We start from the raw sequence: 19,335 nt of genomic DNA on the forward strand, positions 1-19,335 counted from the left end.
CAACATAAAAGTGTTTCATTGCCTCCCAAACCAAGACACACAGGCTGGGGGTCATATTCTCGTCAAGGAAGGTTTCTGCTGAACACCTTTCTGCAGGTAGGCTATTCCTTCCTCAACGGCAGCTCTGACGAATATCATGACTTTTAGTGAAAATAAGTGAAATGTTAATACTGTTGAATTTGAAAATAATGTGTCCTCTGAGAAGCTGGGGGTGTATGCATGTAACCAAGGCCTTGAATTCAAGGAAGACCTCAAGCTGTTGAAGCTCAGAAGCCAAAGACTCGCTCATCTTGGGGACTGCGGGGCTCGTTGCTTCTTCTCCTTCTTCTTCTTCCTCTTCTTCTTCTCCAGCTCACCGGCTCGTCGTCTGCCAGGAGACGGACAAAGGTGACGCGAAATGCGGCGAGACAACCCGACAGCCTTGTGGTCATGTAATGTCATATAATGTCTCGTTAACACATTCAATGGACGAAGTGTTTCCGATACACAGGTAGCGGTTAACCTGAGTTACCTGTGTGGTGGGACGTCAGTGTTAACCGGCGCGAGCGCGAGCGCGAGGAGCTTCTCAATTATGTAAAGAAACATTATAGCGAAGAGTAATAAACGCAACTTTGTTCTGAGTATATATTTTTTATAGCCACATTATTATTACAATTATTTTGTATTACTTTAGCTACAATTTAGCTAGCAGCGGAGAGAGACAAGCTAGCAGTAAACCAAGCAAGTCCATCTCACCGCCAGATGTTATTTAAAATATAAATACGTTTATTATCTTTACTGACAACCCGCACCGACTACACACGGCCATTCCTCACCAATTAAGTGAGGATTTGCTTTTCATTTGATTTTAAATATTTAACAGGTGAGCTCAAACTGTAAATCCCAGTGAGTGAGGACAGGATGGCTCCATCGATCCGGGCTTCCCCCATTTTAATCCACCCTTCATTGTAGACTCCCGTGCATCTCATCCCCCTCGTGTGTTAAATCTGTTCGGTACTCGTGTTATCAGATGGTAAACTTGTTTATTCTGGTGGTTCTTGACGTGGAAACTGCGGAGAACCTCCGGGATAGTGTGTTAACGGAGCACTTACGGAGTTCTGCCACAAGAGGACGCTGTTGGCTTTCTTCCTGTTGAAGGAGAGGCCGACTGAGCGCTGCAGGCAGGCAGGTGCCTCTCAACAGTCTTAGAAACAGCAACACGTGGAACAAAAAGGCAATCATATCATATTGTAAGTAATCAATTACGTTTTAGTTTTGACAACGAGCACATCTATCCTATCAATGACAGGGACCGTTTTCTGTAAACAAGTACCAGGTTGTTACAAATGTTATATATCGATCTAAGAAATATGAAATGGATCTGTGGATGATTTGCTTATTATATTATTATTATTACATTGCAGGTTTCTGTTTGGATAGACACTATATTTATCCTCAAGGGGAAAGTCATGTCATGTCACAAAAAAAGCAAAAACTAAACAAACAATAGTGCCAAACAATAAAATATAGAAACACAAGTGCTAACACAAAAGTAAGAGGTAAAACATATGCCTTTCAAACACTCATACAGTGTGCATATATGATTTCAACTAGTGTTGCTATTGCTATGTCATTTTGTTTGCTAGTTTACCTTTTAATCTTTGGTTCACTCTGTGTGACCTTTAACCTATTTGTTAAGTGTGTAACTGAAGTCACCCCCACAAATATATATATGTATATATATATATATATGTAAAATCTGCCAAAATTAGATGATTTATTAAATAGCGAATTTTTTAATACAATTATTTAGTAAGATAACATTGCAAGAGTGTAGTGAGCATTTGCCAACACAACACTTCCTCCTTGACTTTTGTGAATTTACTTTTCAAAAGCAAAGTTCCGATCTGTAATAATGTTGATATATACGACCACATTGTCTAAAGATATACATAAGAAAACAACGAGCCTCGAACACGGCAAGAAATTGCAACACATGCAGCCCATTTCCATACATTTCCATACATTTCCTTCCAAGTCGTCAAAAGATCTGGTTGAATAAGAAAGTCACTGTTTCTTTAACAGGATAACTGCGGCCTGTGTGGAAACACCTCGGTAACATACGATCACACCAGATCAGGCAAATCACACTATAATCTAGTCTGCGTGGTTAGCATCGTTGTTAAACCTTTTATAGGTATACATTTCATTTATTGCCCGCTCACTCTTTTGCTTTTATTTATATAGCAGCTTGTATCTTGCTCATTGTGATGGTTGCTTGAATTTGAGGGTGGGAACTAGTGAGGTAAATTCCTCCTTAGGAACACAGCCACAGGCCTGTTCCTTTGTGTGCACATCTGCTGACAAGGTTCTGAAACAATAACAGCTGTATGCGGTCTTCTTGGTTGCTGATAGGTACGCAGAGGCTGGCTGTTTTCATCCGGGCCCGAGCTCCTCATGCTCTCCGAGTACTGCAGTTTTTTTGTTTTTTTTTAGCTCGCCCGTGCTAAACAAAAGACAAGCAACCAGGAAATGCACCGGCCAATCGGCAGCTGCCTTGCATTCCGTCGGCGTGCGTGGCCACTCGCGGCGCGCCTTCTATCGGAGCAGCGAGTCGGACAGCTTGGAGAGCCGTGGCTGTGCTGTGAGCAGGCTGAGGGCTGACAGGGCTGTCCTCCATGTTTTAACAAGCATTGACATATCACACTTGAGTTTGTAGCCATGCATCCACAGAGGTAAGCCCTATTTTCATTCTTTTACACACACAACACTGTTGATAAGGCACCAGCCCCACTGTGTGTGTGTGTGTGTGGTCTGTGCCTGAGTAATAACACAGGTTTGTCTGACAGACTGGGGGAGGGGGAGAGAGTGTTTGTCACCCAACAGCAGAGGAGTGGAGCTGGGAAGGAGAGCATAGCATGCATGGCACAGTCCAACACACTGCCTCTGCTGACTGGTGGGCCAGAGACAGCAGGTCAAGTGTAAGGTCATTTTGTGTTCGTAGGGGACTAACTACAACCTGCTTTCTTTTCTCAAGATCAAAAGGGAGGATTTGAGTGTGTGTGGCTGCTCCTGGGCCTCGGCTGTCAAGATGGCAGGCCTGGTGAGGGATCCGGGGCAGGATGGGAGAGACAGGGAGCAGTGCAGAGGGGAGTCCCCAGAGGAATTAGCAGATGGTAAACTGACAGCACAGCAAGTTTAATTTAGGCCTCAAACTGGAATGAAAGCAAGGCGGCACTGCACCGTCGGTAACCGCTTGCCAGACCGACGTTGCAATGAAAGACAGACAGTGGGCTCATCTGTTTGTCTCGTTTGTACACGCTTCACCCAGAACCCACTTCACCTGACCATGATTACTTTTTTCCTTCTTTTTTTTTACTGGGTGAATAAAAATCAAATAAGCTGCTCACCGGTTTTTCTAAAATAGCAATCACACGCGGACTAAATATGCCGGAGCGGGGCTTATTTATCCCGGGGTTGGAGGAATTGCCCGAGCCTAATGGTGTGCACTGCCTCCCAGTGTTGTTTCTCTGCTGCCGAGTGTCAGCCATTTTAGAGGAGCTTCCCCTTTTCTGTCCCTCTGCTCCAAGCACACTGAGTATTTTATGTGAGAGAGAAGGAAAGAAGAGGGGAAGGACTTCCTCTGAAAAGGCTCTGCAGAGAAACCTCACCTCATCCAGAGAGGCTTGGCAGCCTGTTGGAAGTTGACAAGGTTAGATTGAATTCTGTTTATATATATATATATATATATATTGATTGGTTTTCTGTATGCATGAAACAGACATTTTTCTTCTTCAATTTAGTTCAACTGTCTATTTCTGCCACTGTATCAATATTGTTATTTTGTTCTTGAACATTTCATGTTTTCCAGGTGGAATATGTGACGCTTGTTTTGCCATTGTTAGTGGAGGATGTCAGATAATGAAGGCTCTGTGTCTGGAATATAAGCAGGAGAACTATGGCCCCGGATATAATGGCACACAGACCAGAGTTCAGGAGCAGGCGGCATGGGCTGAAACAGAACCCCCCCCCCCCCCCCCCCTCTGCTCAGTGTTTTGTGAAGGGGTCTTGGGAATTCGTCTAATCCCTTCATTCCACTACCGTGTGGGGATTGTCGTCGACCTCCACGGCCTTTTTTCGGTCGGGCGTCCGTCTTTGAAAAATATCCACCGGTTGACCTTCTCGGATACTGTAGTCGGCCTCGATATTTTTGGCCCGGTGTTTCCATCGTGTGCGTTCATGAGTTCCACAGCGAGTCGGTGAAATTCACACGTTCGGTCAAACAGATTCGGCTTCCGCGGGGAAGATGGAGGAGAAGAATATTGCGACGCCCTCGAGTTGTTTTTTTGGCGGCTTACTGTTGCTCGCACAGGCAGATATTGATTATGAGACACTATACGTTAAAGAAGCATTGCATGGAGAGAGGGGGGGGGAGGGGGGGGGGTTATGATGTCCGTGGTTTCGTCTGGGAGGCCTGTGACATTTCCAGTCCTTTCTTTTGTGTCCAGTGTTAGGCCCATGCTGCATATCAACATGCTGGGGCACATGATAAGCTGCATGTGGTCTTTTTTTTTACAGCAGATTCGCCTGCTGCCGTGTGTGTAGGTGCGGTGTGCACAGTGGTCAGAGTGAGTGAGAGAGGGAGAGAGAGAGAGAGAGAGAGTGTGTGTGTGTGTTCAAAATGGATGCCATACACATACACTGGCTGGAGAGCACAGCGAGGGAGGGAATCTGATCCTCTCTCTCTCCCTCTCTTGTCAAGATCCGCATCTTACACGCCTGATGAAAGGCCCACGGTCGGCATACGTCTGCACGGGGTTTTGGAGAGAGTGACACACTTGGCTTTTTTTTCTCTCTTCTTTTTTTTGTTGAAGCAACAGTGAGGAGCAGTCCCCTCTCTGCATTGCAGCACTGTGGCTGAGGAGAGCGGGGAGAAGAGAAGCCCGTGTGGCACACGCCGAGCCGAGCGCCCAATCAGCCGCCTCCGTGTGGCGCTCAAGCCAATCGGCAGCCCGCAGCCGAGGTTAAAGATTGACGATTGCAGGAGAGAGCAGCAGGGAGAGAAGAAGGCCTTCTGGGAAACCTGGACTCATCTTTTTCCCCTCGTCCCCCCCCCCTCTACGCCCTGAATAATTGAAAAAAAAGAAACAAGATTAAAGAATAGGCTGAAGAATCTGTATGTGAGTAAGGAGGGGGAGAAAAAGAGAGAAAAAAGGTATGCTTGTTGATTTCCTACGTTGGGTGTTGTGGCAATAGTGGGTGTGGAGAGGCTTGTGTGTAGGTTACAGAAGGGCCGTTTGTGTTGCTCTGTGGTCTTTGATTTAGAAATGTCGTTGTCAGGATTGAGTAGTATTGATTTATGTCCTTGTGCCTCTCTCTCTCTCTCTCTCTCCCTCTCTCTCTTTGTCTTCTTGTTGCTGTGTTTCCTGCCCTGGACATGACAGGATGTTGCCGGGGTAGATTGTATGAGGCTGTCCAGACAGGTTAGAGGAGGAGGCCAGTGAAGCTGCACACTGCTCTCCTGTCTGCGTCTGCAGATGTGCAGATGCGCTCCTGTCTAATATTTCATCCTCCTTTAGTGACAGAGGAGCAGGAGGTATGGGGGGGTGGGTGGAGGGCGAGATTATTGAAATGTATTTCTGTCTATTCTTCACACAAAAGGTTTAAACGAGGCTTTTTTCCCCTTCGGCAGTGAGTGAAATCAAACAATTTGGCAGAATCGAAGCCATCTGAACGACAAGGCCGGCGCATCCGCCGCGGCATTAGGAGAAAACGGCGATAATGATCATAATAATAGGAATAAGGTCGACGACAACAACAGGGAGCCCGCAGACCAAGGTGCATCACGTTTGAATTGATACTGAGAAAAAAAACCTGTTGGGCTGATTTTGAATAGAAGGTGGTTCACAGCACGTTGCAGCCTGCAGTTTTCAAGGATGCTGCTGGCAAGGACTCGGCTCTGCGATTGTGCAATCCACTCTGATATGCTGTCTGTTTTTTTTATGGGTCACATGATCAATGGATATGGTGCAGCTGATCAAAAAACAGCAGGGAACTAACCCTGCTCCATGCTCATCACTTCCTCTGGATGTCAGAGGGTTTGGCCGCCGGTTATTCTTTTGTCCTGCGTTGTCTTGTTAACTATTTATAGATCCGTGGTCATGGGAGAAAGGCGGCTGCCGGTTATGATCGGGACGTGGCCCTCCACGTCGAGTGCTTTTGTGTCAGAGGTTGTCGTCTTTCGCTTTAACCGAGTTTAAAGCGTCACCGGGTTGTGGTCTGATTGGACTTCAGAGCTTAAAGTTTGCTGTGTTATCAATATGCGGAATTTACTACACAAAAGATTTCATTGTTAAGATAACATCGCGATATCTATAGACAAATAGAATAATAATTATATCGGTCAAATTATTATTTTGTTCTCATGTTTTTAGCAAATTGAACACTGAAAATAGTCTGTGACTCCACCTGGGACAGGATTGATTACATTGTTATTATTTTTAAATATGATAATTGCAGATACCCGTCTATGGCGACACTTCTAACACATCACTTGTCTGTCATACGGCATTTAAGAGACTCTTTTATATTTGTCATTGTCGTGCAGCCGAGCTCTTTTATTTTGGAATTAGCTGTTTTTTCGAGTTTCTTGAAATCCTGAAACCTTCCGCCGAGTCGAGAGCGTTGAACTCTTTGCTCTCGTCTACCGTACGCACTCAACATCTTATGTCCCCATCCCAGACAATAAATGCCCTGGGGGAAATCTAAGCAGCCCCGGCACTGGTAATAACTTAATTTACGGTCTCTATAATTCTACGTTCTAAGCATAGCACTTTGTCAGATGCAGTAATCAGTCAGCATTTTTTGTTTACAGAGGCTTCATGATGCTTCTGTTTCCGACTAAGCGACAAAATCGAACCGGCAAAATGTCCATTTCTCGTACAGAACGACCTCATCGCAGGACGATGAAGGAACTGCATTCAGAATTGGATGAGCCTGTTCATTAACAAGCTTTTGAAGATAATGTCCTCTACACGAGTCAAGGTCACCAATCATCAAGGTTGTATTTTGTACGTCACAGTCAGCTGAGTCGGGTGATATTAAAATGCTCAGATCTGGCCTCGGATGAGGAAACGTCACATTATTTGCGACTTGGAAACTGGATGAATGTTCGGATCACATCGATCATTCCTGGATCTTCCCGCTGGCCTTCGATGGCGTACCTCTAAAGAACGCGTTGTTCTCAAGAACAATTTCAACCGCCGTCCTCAACTTTATGATAATGCCGGCGGTAGATATGAGAACTCTTCCGCTCCGGGTCGTGTTTGACTCACGCTTTGACGATGCGTTCTCTCTCTTTTTTTTGTTTTGCGACAGCGTGGCAGAGGAAGAGGAGAAAGCTGAGATTACGGCAGAAGCAATGGAGATCTCGACGCGATCCAAGGGTAAGAACATCCAGTGCTCTCCGGCGTTTTGTTTGTGCGTAGTTTGGTCGTGTAAAGTGGTTCTGTTTGTTTTTATATGAAATGTGTCGTGAGTCACCGTCTCCGGTGTTTTCCTCTCGCTTAAAGTCGTTCATTTGACCTTTTCTCGCGTGCAGTTTCGGACACGGGGCCGACAGAACGGATGAGCCAGAAACGGAAGATGCCGAGTCCCTCGCCCTCGTCCAACGGTCACTCCTCGGCCGACACGTCGCCCTGCCCCACGAAAAAGAAGAAGAAGCCGGGCGCTGTTGGCGGCAGCAAAGACCAGGTACCGGTCACCGACCGAGAGGATTCATAGCGCCGATCACTCCCAACCAGAGGGATTGATTGATTGATTGGCTTTTCGATATTCACAACCACTTTTTAACGATTTTCAAGCATCTGGAGGTAAAGCTCGAGGCCTTAAACATATGCCGTTTTTTAAACCGTTGTCTTAAAGGGCCAGTTCTTTAAAATCAACTGAATCTTATTGAGCTTTTACCTCCAATGTGGACAGTTTGGGTTTTACCTGCTGGAGGTCTGAGAGATCTGCGACTGATCACATTTTTATTTTCATTGATTTACAACTGAATCATGCATTTATGATATGCATTTAAAGTTTTTTTGACTTATTTTGCAGGACATTATTGCATAGTCTCCTAGAATTCATTTCTTTTGAAGTTGTCTCTACTTTCTTACACTGGAAGTGTTTGCTGAGCTTTAGTTTCTTTACTTTAAACTACGATGAATGCTGGTCCTGTTTTAGCGAGATGTTTTGGACGCGTCGGGATACCACATCCTGTTCAAATCAGTTTCAAACAAGCGGCTTTTTGTATTTTTCTCCCTTTCACTACCCAGTGATCGGTTGGATGTCTCGGTAGTTTGCGGCCGTTTGACGTCTGAGAAATGTAAAATGTTCTCGTGTGACAAACTCTTTGCACATGTTGTTTATTCCTTCTGTTGTAAGTCGGACTATCAGTGGGTCACGCTGTGATTTCCACCTCGTCTGCCCCGTTGAGATCTAAATATTGAAGTATTTCCTCGCACTAGCATGTTATGTCTCAGTGGTGTGTTTAGATTGATCTACTCATATGAATCCACACTGTTGTACATTTTTTTGTAGCTGTTAAATCACATTGGACACTCACTGGCATGAGGAACGTGTTGCTGACAGAAAGCTATCCTCTCATTTTAACAAATGTTTTTCTTCTTTTGAAGTCGACAGCATTCAACTTGCAATCTAAGAAAGTGGGAAGTGAACGCCGTGCTCCCTTTGTGTGTGTGAAGCGGTTCACCAATGCACCGTCTGTAAATGATTGCTCGTATCTTACACTTGGCGCGTGAAGCCGACCTTTGTAAATGATTGGTAGCGACTGAAACCATCTGAACCCTTTGCCAGTGTAATCAAGGCTGGCCACACTGTTTACCCGTCTGCACATGGGCGCTGGTTAGTGTGTAACACGCGAGACTTCTTTTTAGTGACGCTGTTCATGTCCACTCGGCTTCTTTCAGGGTTCCTACGGTCATGGAAAACCTGGAAAAGTCATGGAATTTTATATATTTATATTTCCAAGCCAGGAAATGCCATACACATTTTTTTTTTGATCCCAAAGGTTTTGGAAAAGTCATGGAAATGTGTTATGTTCATTCACTCGGAGCTTTAAATAATTAATATGCTTTTAAAAGAAAGACGCTCAAAATATAAGCAGGCATACGCTCTCAATACACGCAGCGCAAGTGAACGCACCGTAAACTACAAAGACATAAATGTTTCTTCTTTTAATCAAACTATTGTCTCTCATTCATTTGTGTCATTAAGGGATTTATTTTCTCACTCTTTTATGTATGAACCGAGATTTCACAAAATGTGTGGTCATGGAAATTTGGTTTAAAGTCCTGGAAATCCAAAAATGTGTATGAACCCTGTTCTTTTAATCTCTGGACTGGTTTTGACCTACCCCCACCAACCTCTGTCTTTTCTATTTCTTTTGCATTCCAGTCGGAACTGAGACACGGACCCTTTTACTACGTGAAGCAGCCGGCGCTCGCCTCGGACCCCGTGGACGTCGGACCGCAGGACGGCAGGAACGACTTCTACTGCTGGCTGTGCCACCGCGAGGGCCAGGTGCTCTGCTGCGAGCTCTGCCCCCGGGTGTACCACGCCAAGTGCCTCAAGCTCCCGGCCGAGCCCGAGGGCGACTGGTTCTGTCCCGAGTGTGAGGTACTCACCCAGGAATATGTGGACAGTGTCGGCAATTTACACCATTTTTAGGGTGCAATTTTTGCCCCCGCTGACCCAGGGGCATTAAAAAGAAATTAGGGGCACTGTTTGAAACTTGTGAAATAACAATTAACCGTTGGCTTACACTTTAGAAGCAATTGTCATAGAAATGACAATAATAAAGCTATTAGGCAGTAATCTACAGATTTAAAGTGTTTTCTTAGAAAACATAAATCAGACAAATATATTAAATGTTATTCTTATTTCTTTGTGGTTATTTATTGTTATTACATTTTTTAAACAACTATTAACAATTCTAACTAATTCCTTTTTTTTGGTATATTTCAAAATGATCTTTATTGATTTGTTGTGTGTGTACCCACCTAGTACAGGCAATACAGACAGGAAACACAACAAAGAACAAAAACAAAACGCTATTACATTCTCATCATTATTAGAGGAAATTGTGGGGGCATTTGTTGCCCCTCCTAGTGATATCAGGGGCAGAATTATATTTCTGAGCAGCATTTTTGCCCTCGTGTATTTCCAACGCTGAGTGTAGGGATGTTTTTGTTTTTTACAGTGCACATTAATAAAACATTTCTGTAAATGGGCCAGAGTTATTAGCTATTTTTCATTTGTAGTCCCGAGAGACAGATGTCATAACACAAAACTAAAAACACAAGCATAAATATGCAATGTTTGTACAATATTGACACTTTCCATGGGTGCACAAAGAATTAATGGTGAGAACATTGAGTACTAAACATTGTCGAGTACTAACAAGACATGCAACAAGAACACTCACACATTAAAAACAGACAAAGCAAAATAAAATAAGAGAGAACGTTATGTTAAAATGGACAGAATAAAAACATCCATGTCAGAGACACAGAACATAAAAGCATACAGAGTAATAGAAATACCTAAATCAGTCAGACACAGACAAACAACAACAAAAGAACCCTATTTTAAAGCCTTGAGTGGAAAAACCCTGTAGTGATATTAGTTTAATTACAGCGGGCATCAAGAACAATATATTGAGACGACATACACTCTGTGCAACTATGGGACGAGAACAACGTTTTCAACTATTTCCCTCTTGATGTCTTTCAGAAAATCACAGTTGCAGAGTGTATCGAGACTCAGAGCAAAGCCATGATGATGCTCACGATAGAGCAGCTGTCCTACCTGCTGAAGTTTGCACTCCAGAAGATGAAGCAGCCAGGTGTAAGTACTCTGGTCCCTCTTGTCTTTCTCGGGTATTCGTTCTACCAAACTGATTACATCGTGTCGTGGCAGACGCTCTAATTACAGATGGGCTACACTGTTTATTCCCATTGCTGCTACTTCTAACTGTGTCACCGAGACATTGGCATGTGCTCTTTTCCGGCCAGACTTTCATTTTTCTAGATTGCTTACGCAACCATCATATTCCCCATCAGTCGTACCAGATGTTAAGATCTACACCCGCGAAGATCTGCCCTCTCGGTCCAGCATGATAATAACTGATTGATTTTCGCATGTGCAAATTGTTTTCTAACAACAACAATAACTAATAGTCATTGTGCTATAATGGGTTCTGTCGCGGGCCGAAAAACCACGAAGAACATGCTAGCTGGTGGTGAGGATACAGCTGCCCCTCTCACTCTCTTTCAGGATCATCCCCGCTTGTCATCTCGCTCCCCCCATGCAGCTTCCACGCAGAGAAAGACTTTTAATTGGGTAATCAATTATACAACACTAACAAGACCCCATCATGATTTTCTTTCTTTCTTTCTCCACTGTTTTTTTTAGGGTTTTTTGCAGTGGCTTTTAGATTTATTATGTCGTAGTGGCATGGTGGTGGTAGCATGTGTAGAGGGGGAAGGATGTGCAGTGGGTTTTGGCCACGAGAGTTCATTTTCCTACTTTCTCTTCTTTCTTTCTCGATTCCACAGACCGAACCCTTCCAGAAACCCGTCTCTCTGGAACAGCATCCAGATTACGCGGAGTACATATTTCACGCCATGGACCTTTGCACACTCGAGAAGGTAAAACGACAAGCTGTCGAGTACCTTTTCTCCGATAGTACGAATGTAACAATGTTTAAAAGTTTGTCAGTCGGGGCACCATCTTTCCTTTTTGCACCGCAGAATATTAAAAAGAAAATGTACGGCTGCACGGAGGCCTTCTTGGCAGACGCAAAATGGATTTTGCACAACTGTATTATATACAACGGAGGTATGTTTAATTGTGAGGAAACAACCTTTATGAATAATATAGCAGATTAAATGGTCATAAAATGACATACAATGTCATGAACAGTCACCGTCTCAGATGTCAGTTCATTTTTTTGTTCGTTTTTAATTGCAATATTCTTTTATTTGATAAAATGCTGTTACGACACAGTATATATAACAATAATATTGGATTATCAACATATATAGTGTGCATTTTAAGAGTTTAATGTCCTTGTTTTCAGGCAATCACAAACTCACGGCGACGGCTAAAGTGATCGTAAAGATCTGTGAACATGAGGTAGGTAGAAATACCTTTTATGTTTGATATTAATATGCCGATTGATTTGAAACACACAAACTGAAACTTGATTTCACGTGTCTTCTGCTTCTTTGATTGCAGATGAATGAGATTGAAGTCTGTCCCGAGTGTTATCTGTCCGCTTGCCAAAAGAGGGACAACTGGTTCTGCGAGCCTTGTGTAAGCTAGTTGAGTGACTTGAAGTTCCTGTTGATGATTTCCTCCGATTGTTTGACAGATTTTATTTGAGCATAGATCACTAATATACAACCGTACTGTACGTCCGCAGAGTCACCCGCATCCTCTCGTGTGGGCCAAGCTGAAAGGATTTCCATTCTGGCCCGCTAAAGCTCTGCGGGACAAAGATGGACAAGTGGACGCTCGCTTCTTCGGTCAGCATGACAGGTATCAGCGCCGCGTGCTTCAGTCGCTCACTCGCTCTCTGCACACGTCACACCTTTTGTTTCACGACGTGAATCTTCATCCCCGCAGGGCTTGGGTGCCTTTAAACAACTGCTACCTCATGTCCAAAGAGATTCCGTTCTCCGTGAAGAAGACCAAGAGCATCTTCAACAGTGCCATGCAGGAGATGGAGGTCTACGTGGAGAACATGAGGAAGAAGTTTGGCGTGTTTAACTACGCCTCCTTCAGGACACCGTACACTCCGGACAACAACTTCCAGATGCTGCTGGATGCCTCCAACCCGTCGTCCACCTCAATCAAACCCGAGAAGCAGGAGAAGATCAAGCTGAGCTTCGATATGACGGCGTCGCCCAAGATCTCTCTGGCCAGGACCATGCTGTCCGGGCCCGGGGTGGGAGGCAGCGCCGCGGGCCCGCGGCGGCTCCCCCTCGGCGATATGCCGCGCTCCCCCATGAGCACCAACTCCTCCGCCCACACCGGTTCGGATGGGGAAACGGAGACAGCGGACAAGTCCCAGACGAAGGCTTCAAACAGCCTGTACAGTACAGGGGAGGAGTCCATGGACTGTACAGGTATTTCACCAGGTGCACTTTAGTGTAGCAACTCGTGTGTCGTGTCTGATGTCAGAGGGCTTAATCTAACGGTGAATATCTTCTTCACAGCATCACCTGCCCATCCTCGACCGTGTCCTGCAGGCAGCTCCTTAGACAGCCCCAAACCATTCCACTCTCAAGGTCCGGGCGCCGCCAAGCAGGAGAAGACGCCACCGACAGGAAGCATACTGAACCTCAATCTAGGTACATCCTTTCTGGCAATTATGTAATCCGCATGACAGAGTAATAAGAATGTCCATTCTCTGTGATACGGGTCACCATTGTGCACGAGTCTGCTCAAAATGAACACCTGCACACCTCTGCATACTTAATATTTAATATTTAATTTCACATTACACTTTAACACACACTTACAGTAGCACTGTTATCTGTTTGTGCACTTTTATTTTATACCATTGTACATTTAATATTTAAATTCTTGCACTATGTTGACTGTTGATTGGTTTGTTTGTCTGTCTAATGTACACACCAGCCAAGTCAAATTCTTTCTGATTCTGATTAGGAACTACTTTACGTTGTGTTCTTCCAGATCGGAGTAAAGCAGAAATGGACTTAAAGGAGCTCAGTGAGACGGTTCAGCAGAAACAAGGAGCCCCACCAGCCCTCACCTCTCCGAAGAGGCAGATCAAGAGCCGCTTCCAGCTGAATTTGGACAAAACCATTGAGAGTTGCAAGGCACAGTTGGGTGAGTAGAATAAAATATGTAGATAGTCAGCAGAATCCCTGCCCTGAAAAATATGTTTTACAGAAACACATCTTGGGATGTGATGATGTGAAGAGGTGTGATATATATCTCTCCGTTTACTTTGTTTTCGCAGGTATAGATGAGGTATCCGTTGATGTGTACAAAGGTGTGGAACACAGTGACACAGAGGACTCTGATAAATCTGACTCCAGCGACAGTGAGTATGCCAGTGACGAGGAGCAGAAGACAAGAGATGGTCCGGATGCAGCGCCCAGTGATGAGGCCCAGCAGGATGCCACCAAAGCCAAAGACCAACCGTCCCCGAGCCAAGAGGAGGGTAAAGGTGATTCGCACGTGCCATCCAAGACTACAGCGGGCAACGCCACGGCAACAGCATCCGATGCTCCAGCTAAAGTGCAAATAAGCACCGATTCTGTAAAAGAGAGCCCAGAAAAGACCAAAGCGCCTCCAGCAACACCTGTTCTCAGGGAGAAGGGTCAGGTGAAGGAAGGGGCAAAGCAGGCCGTTCCCACGGAGGACTCTGACTCGGAGAGGGAGCTGGTCATTGACCTCGGGGAGGAGCAGGGAGGCAAGGACAGGAAGAGGAGCAGGAAAGTCAACGCCGCCGTTAAAGAGTCTTCTGCTGGTAAAACTGAAGGTGAGAGTTGTACGATTTTGTGTTGATCCCCCCCCCTCCAAGAAATAATCAAACACTCACAAAACGGCATGTCTATTTTTAGCCTATGTAAACGTGGAAAGACCGTTGTCCAGACGGAACTGGTTAAAATAATGTGCTTTCCCTTGTAGGGAAAGCCCCGCCCCCGTTGACACTCCCGTCTCAAAACAGTACCGCTCCCTCCACGCCCTCCAGCGTCTCCACGCAGTCCCCCACGGCCATCCCCGTCACCATGGTCTCCTTCACCACTCCCTCGCCCGCAACCATAAGCCTCGCAACTGCGTCCAGTGCCACCGCAACACCCCCCTCTTCCTCCTCCTCCTCCTCCTCCTCCTCCTCAGCCCCGGCCACGCCGGCGTTGAAGAAACAGCGCCCTCTGCTGCCCAGAGAGACGGTGCCGGTGGTGCAGCGAGCCGTCGTGTGGAGCCCCACTTCCAAGTTTCAGACCTCGTCTCAGAAGTGGCACTTGCAGAAGGTGCAGCGGCAGCAACAGAACCAGCAGCCGGAGGAGGCGGCGGCCGACGCCCAGACGGAGGCGTCGTCACCCACGCACGGCGAGGCTCAAGTTCTGACCCAGGCACAGGCCGCCGGCAACGGCTCGACGGCAGTGTCCTCCTCCTCCTCGGCACAGCAGTCGTCTCAAAGCACACGCTATCAGACCAGGCAGGCTGTTAAAGGTAGAGAACTAGTATTCAAGTATGACTCAACACAGGGTGTGGGCCGGTATATGTTGTTATTATTATTTATTTAAAAGGGACCATATACAGTTAAAACATAATTATCACCATTTGATGCACTGCACCAGATTGTAGCTACACAGCTAATTTGCATCGGCAGTCCCTTAACAGACCATAATAAACATAAAACAATAACAAACGGTCCAGGATGAGACTCACTACAACAGTATATGTGGTGAGAAGAACACAAACTACACACAATGCCAAGCTACAGTACAGCCCATTAAAGTAATAAAAACCATCGACAACAACAAAGTGCTGATTAAATCTTATCATATAATCAGTTTTTTCCATAATGTCTCTGATTAAAATGGTTTTCTAACTCCAGCCGTTCAACAAAAGGACACTCCACTCGGCACGACCACGTCGACCATCACCCTGGTATCCAGCAGCCCGTCGTCTGTTGCCACCGTTGCGGCATCAAGTCTGGGCACAGCTGCTACGTCGTCGCCCGCGGCGACCGACACGTACATCCCCACGGCCTCGGCGGACGTAGCTGCGGACATTGCCAAGTACACAACCAAAGTTAGTACGAGAGTCTGTTTTAAGAAGTGCTAAATCGATGAAAAACAGTTCAGTTGATGCCAGTTCTTGATCGCTTTCAAACTGCATATTTCACATAAAATACATAAAACTCGAAGATGACGGGCGAAAGAAACCAAACAAGTGTTGGTAGTTCCCCTTAGTGAATCGGACATCCATAAAATACCTTTTTTCTTGATTATTCTGTTCTACTTTTTTCAGATAATGGATGCAATCAAAGGTACAATGTCTGAAATCTACAGCGACCTCTCGAAGAGTACTTCAGGCAACACAATAGCAGAGGTGAGTGTTCGCTCTGGAGAGACGAAATACTATTCAGACCATCGTCGTGGCTTTGCATGGGACCCTTCACTGAACCTAACACAATGGATTTAAAATTCAGATCAGACGACTGAGAATCGAAATAGAAAAACTGCAGTGGCTGCATCAACAGGAGCTGTCAGAAATGAAGCACAATCTCGGTGAGAACTTCGTCGATCAGCAAAAACACTTCCGCGCGGGGGTGTCACGGGTTTCCACTCGCGTTTGTTTGATCGCGTGTGTCTGTGCACTTCACTGTAGAGCTGACAATGGCGGAGATGAGGCAGAGTCTGGAACAGGAGAGAGAGCGCCTGGTGAGCGAGGTGAAGAAACAGATGGAGGTGGAGAAGCAGCAAGCGGTGGACGAGACCAAGAAGAAACAGTGGTGCGCCAACTGCCGGAAAGAGGCCATTTTCTACTGCTGCTGGAACACCAGCTACTGCGATTACCCGTGTCAGCAAGCCCACTGGCCAGAGCACATGAAGTCCTGCACTCAGTCAGGTAACGGCACGCGGTGGCAGCACCGATGATGACATTCACACACGTTCGGGGTTGTTCGTTTTTTTTTCAATTCTTACGGCAGGTCGTGACGCTCTGAAGTCTCCGGTCCTTCTCTCGCCTGCACAATCCCCACCGACATGTTCAGAGATGTCATCACTCCCTCCAGGAAATACAACTCACCTTCGTTCTTCGGTTACTGGTGGATGTATTCGTCTCCTCAGTCAACACCACCGTCATCAATCCACCGTCGAACTGTATGAATACATTTCAATATAAAGAACATGAAACATGAAGAACATGAAACGTAAAGAACATGAAACATAAAGAACGTGAAACATAAAGAACATGAAACATAAAGAACATGAAACATGAAGAACATGAAACATAAAGAACGTGAAACATAAAGAACATGAAACATAAAGAACGTGAAATGTAGAGAACATGAAACATAAAGAACGTGAAACATAAAGAACATGAAACATGAAGAACATGAAACATGAAGAACGTGAAACATAAAGAACATGAAACATAAAGAACATGAAACATAAATAACATGAAACATAAAGAACATGAAACATAAAGAACATGAAACCTAAAGAACATGAAACGTAAAGAACATGAAACATAAAGAACATGAAACCTAAAGAACATGAAACCTAAAGAACATGAAACGTAAAGAACATGAAACATAAAGAACATGAAACCTAAAGAACATGAAACATAAATAACATGAAACATAAATAACGTGAAACATAAAGAACATGAAACATAAAGAACATGAAACCTAAAGAACATGAAACGTAAAGAACATGAAACATAAAGAACATGAAACGTAAAGAACATGAAACCTAAAGAACATGAAACGTAAAGAACATGAAACATCAAGAACATGAAACCTAAAGAACATGAAACATAAATAACATGAAACATAAATAACGTGAAACATAAAGAACATGAAACGTAAAGAACATGAAACATAAAGAACATGAAACCTAAAGAACATGAAACCTAAAGAACATGAAACATAAAGAACATGAAACCTAAAGAACATGAAACATAAAGAACATGAAACATAAAGAACATGAAACATAAAGAACATGAAACATAGAACGTAACTTATAAAATAATAATCTTTGAGAAAACAAAACTTTGTTGTCACTTAAACTTCTTGAACTTAAAATATTTTAGCGTGGTACAGAACCTCTACCGCTGCACATCTTCAGGAGATGGTACGCAACTAAAATGCGTCTCAGCACAACGTAGGACATAAAAAAATAGTTCCTATCAAGTGTAAATACAAACAGAAACAATATTCAAGAAACAAGTTGTACAAACAAGCCCATTCAATAATGACATAAATAATATGTATGGCAGTTAAAGATGTGATGTGTATTTTCTCCCTTTAGCCACGGCCCCGCAGCAAGAGCCCGAGGCCGAGTCGACGGCGGAGCTCCCAAACAAAGGTCTGGGGCCGCCGGGCAGCGGCCCGAACTCTCTGAGAGACCCGGCGGCCTTGGCACCAGCGGACAACAAAGACTGTGACGCGGAGAAGAGCTCCAACAACGTTGCCGTCACTTTGTCCTGAACAGGTTCAACCGCACTTGAACAATGTAAATGTGTATAGGTTGGTTTTTTTGTTTTTTTTTCACTATACGGATGCGTCGATGTAAATTGTTCTGATTGATGAGCAGCTGTTGAAGGGAGCAATCTAAATTATTTGTATTTATATATTTTTGCTGCCTTTCAGGGCTCACACGCTGCCCCCCAGTGGTCTGTACATTTTAAATGTGGAATCGAGACTGACGGCAGATAGTTAGTGACCACTAGAGGGGGCAGTTTAAAAAAGTGTACACTGCATATTCAAGCGCTGCTTTGCAGTCTATAGAGAGCTGTCAGTATCTTAAAAAGCATGCCTGAGTGTCTCAAAACATACATCTAGTGTAAAGGACAACAGTTAAACAGTTTAAGACTGCAAACATGGAACCCATGCTAATGGACCACCCAGATTTAGATTAGACGGTTGACAGAAATGTCTGTAAATTCCTTATTTTGTATTCTATGTTAATTTATTTGTTATTCTAATGTTGCCTGCTGTATACTGCAAAGAAAATAACAAATACAAACATTTTAAACAAGCTGTTTCTATTGTTACATTGTGGTCTAATTAGTTATCGAGCAGTCGGCATTAACCCTCAAACCTTTGGGGTTAATTTGACCCCATTCAATGTTTAACATCTCTAAATATATGATTGACTTGCTTCATATTTCCTGACTTTTCCTAATTTAATGGGGACGACTGGGTAAACATACATTTAACATGATGAGAGATTTCCAATGTCCTGTTGCTGTTCTTTGAGGTGAATTTGACCCCAGGCTGTTTTAGCTGTATAAAACATATTGTAAGACACATCAACATTTTACACACATTTGTTTTGGTTGTTTTGGATGATATTGAGGTCACTATAACGGGCAATTTTATAATCTTAAAAAAGCTTTAGGGCCCTAACCAAACATAACCGTAGCTGTGAGAACCACTGATAGTTCACACGGCACGGGGGAGGGGAAATGTATGGTTCCCATGAAGATATTGATAGTTCACACAACAAAGGGGTGGAGCCAACAGGAAAGTTTGCAGCCTTCTAAACCATGTATATTGGTGCTCTGTGTGCTCTC

General features: G+C 44.4%; 1 protein-coding gene across 12 annotated transcripts; it reads left to right on the forward strand.

The window, feature by feature from the left end:
• Positions 1-358: 358 nt before the first annotated feature.
• On the forward strand, positions 359-18,797 carry zmynd8 (zinc finger, MYND-type containing 8). Of its 12 annotated transcripts, XM_056437567.1 has the most exons (25): positions 362-1,229; positions 2,395-2,714; positions 4,860-5,194; positions 5,424-5,575; positions 5,672-5,817; positions 7,357-7,424; positions 7,580-7,731; positions 9,442-9,663; positions 10,780-10,893; positions 11,323-11,388; positions 11,604-11,696; positions 11,799-11,886; positions 12,128-12,183; positions 12,286-12,363; positions 12,473-12,588; positions 12,676-13,190; positions 13,269-13,403; positions 13,750-13,905; positions 14,039-14,563; positions 14,713-15,258; positions 15,647-15,843; positions 16,063-16,143; positions 16,244-16,322; positions 16,423-16,662; positions 18,069-18,797. In XM_056437567.1, exons 6-25 carry the CDS (start codon positions 7,400-7,402, stop codon positions 18,245-18,247), a joined length of 3,663 nt encoding a protein of 1,220 aa, XP_056293542.1. In that variant the 5' UTR covers positions 362-1,229; positions 2,395-2,714; positions 4,860-5,194; positions 5,424-5,575; positions 5,672-5,817; positions 7,357-7,399; the 3' UTR covers positions 18,248-18,797. The 12 variants fall into 12 exon arrangements, with proteins under 12 accessions (XP_056293540.1, XP_056293542.1, XP_056293541.1 ...); XM_056437565.1 differs by lacking the exons at positions 4,860-5,194; positions 5,424-5,575; positions 5,672-5,817 and having other exon boundaries at positions 359-1,229; XM_056437566.1 differs by lacking the exons at positions 4,860-5,194; positions 5,424-5,575; positions 5,672-5,817 and having other exon boundaries at positions 363-1,229; positions 12,676-13,178.
• Positions 18,798-19,335: the final 538 nt, after the last annotated feature.

The sequence above is a fragment of the Pseudoliparis swirei genome, chromosome 18, assembly GCF_029220125.1.
Source record: "Pseudoliparis swirei isolate HS2019 ecotype Mariana Trench chromosome 18, NWPU_hadal_v1, whole genome shotgun sequence".
NCBI classification, from domain to species: Eukaryota; Metazoa; Chordata; class Actinopteri; order Perciformes; family Liparidae; genus Pseudoliparis; species Pseudoliparis swirei.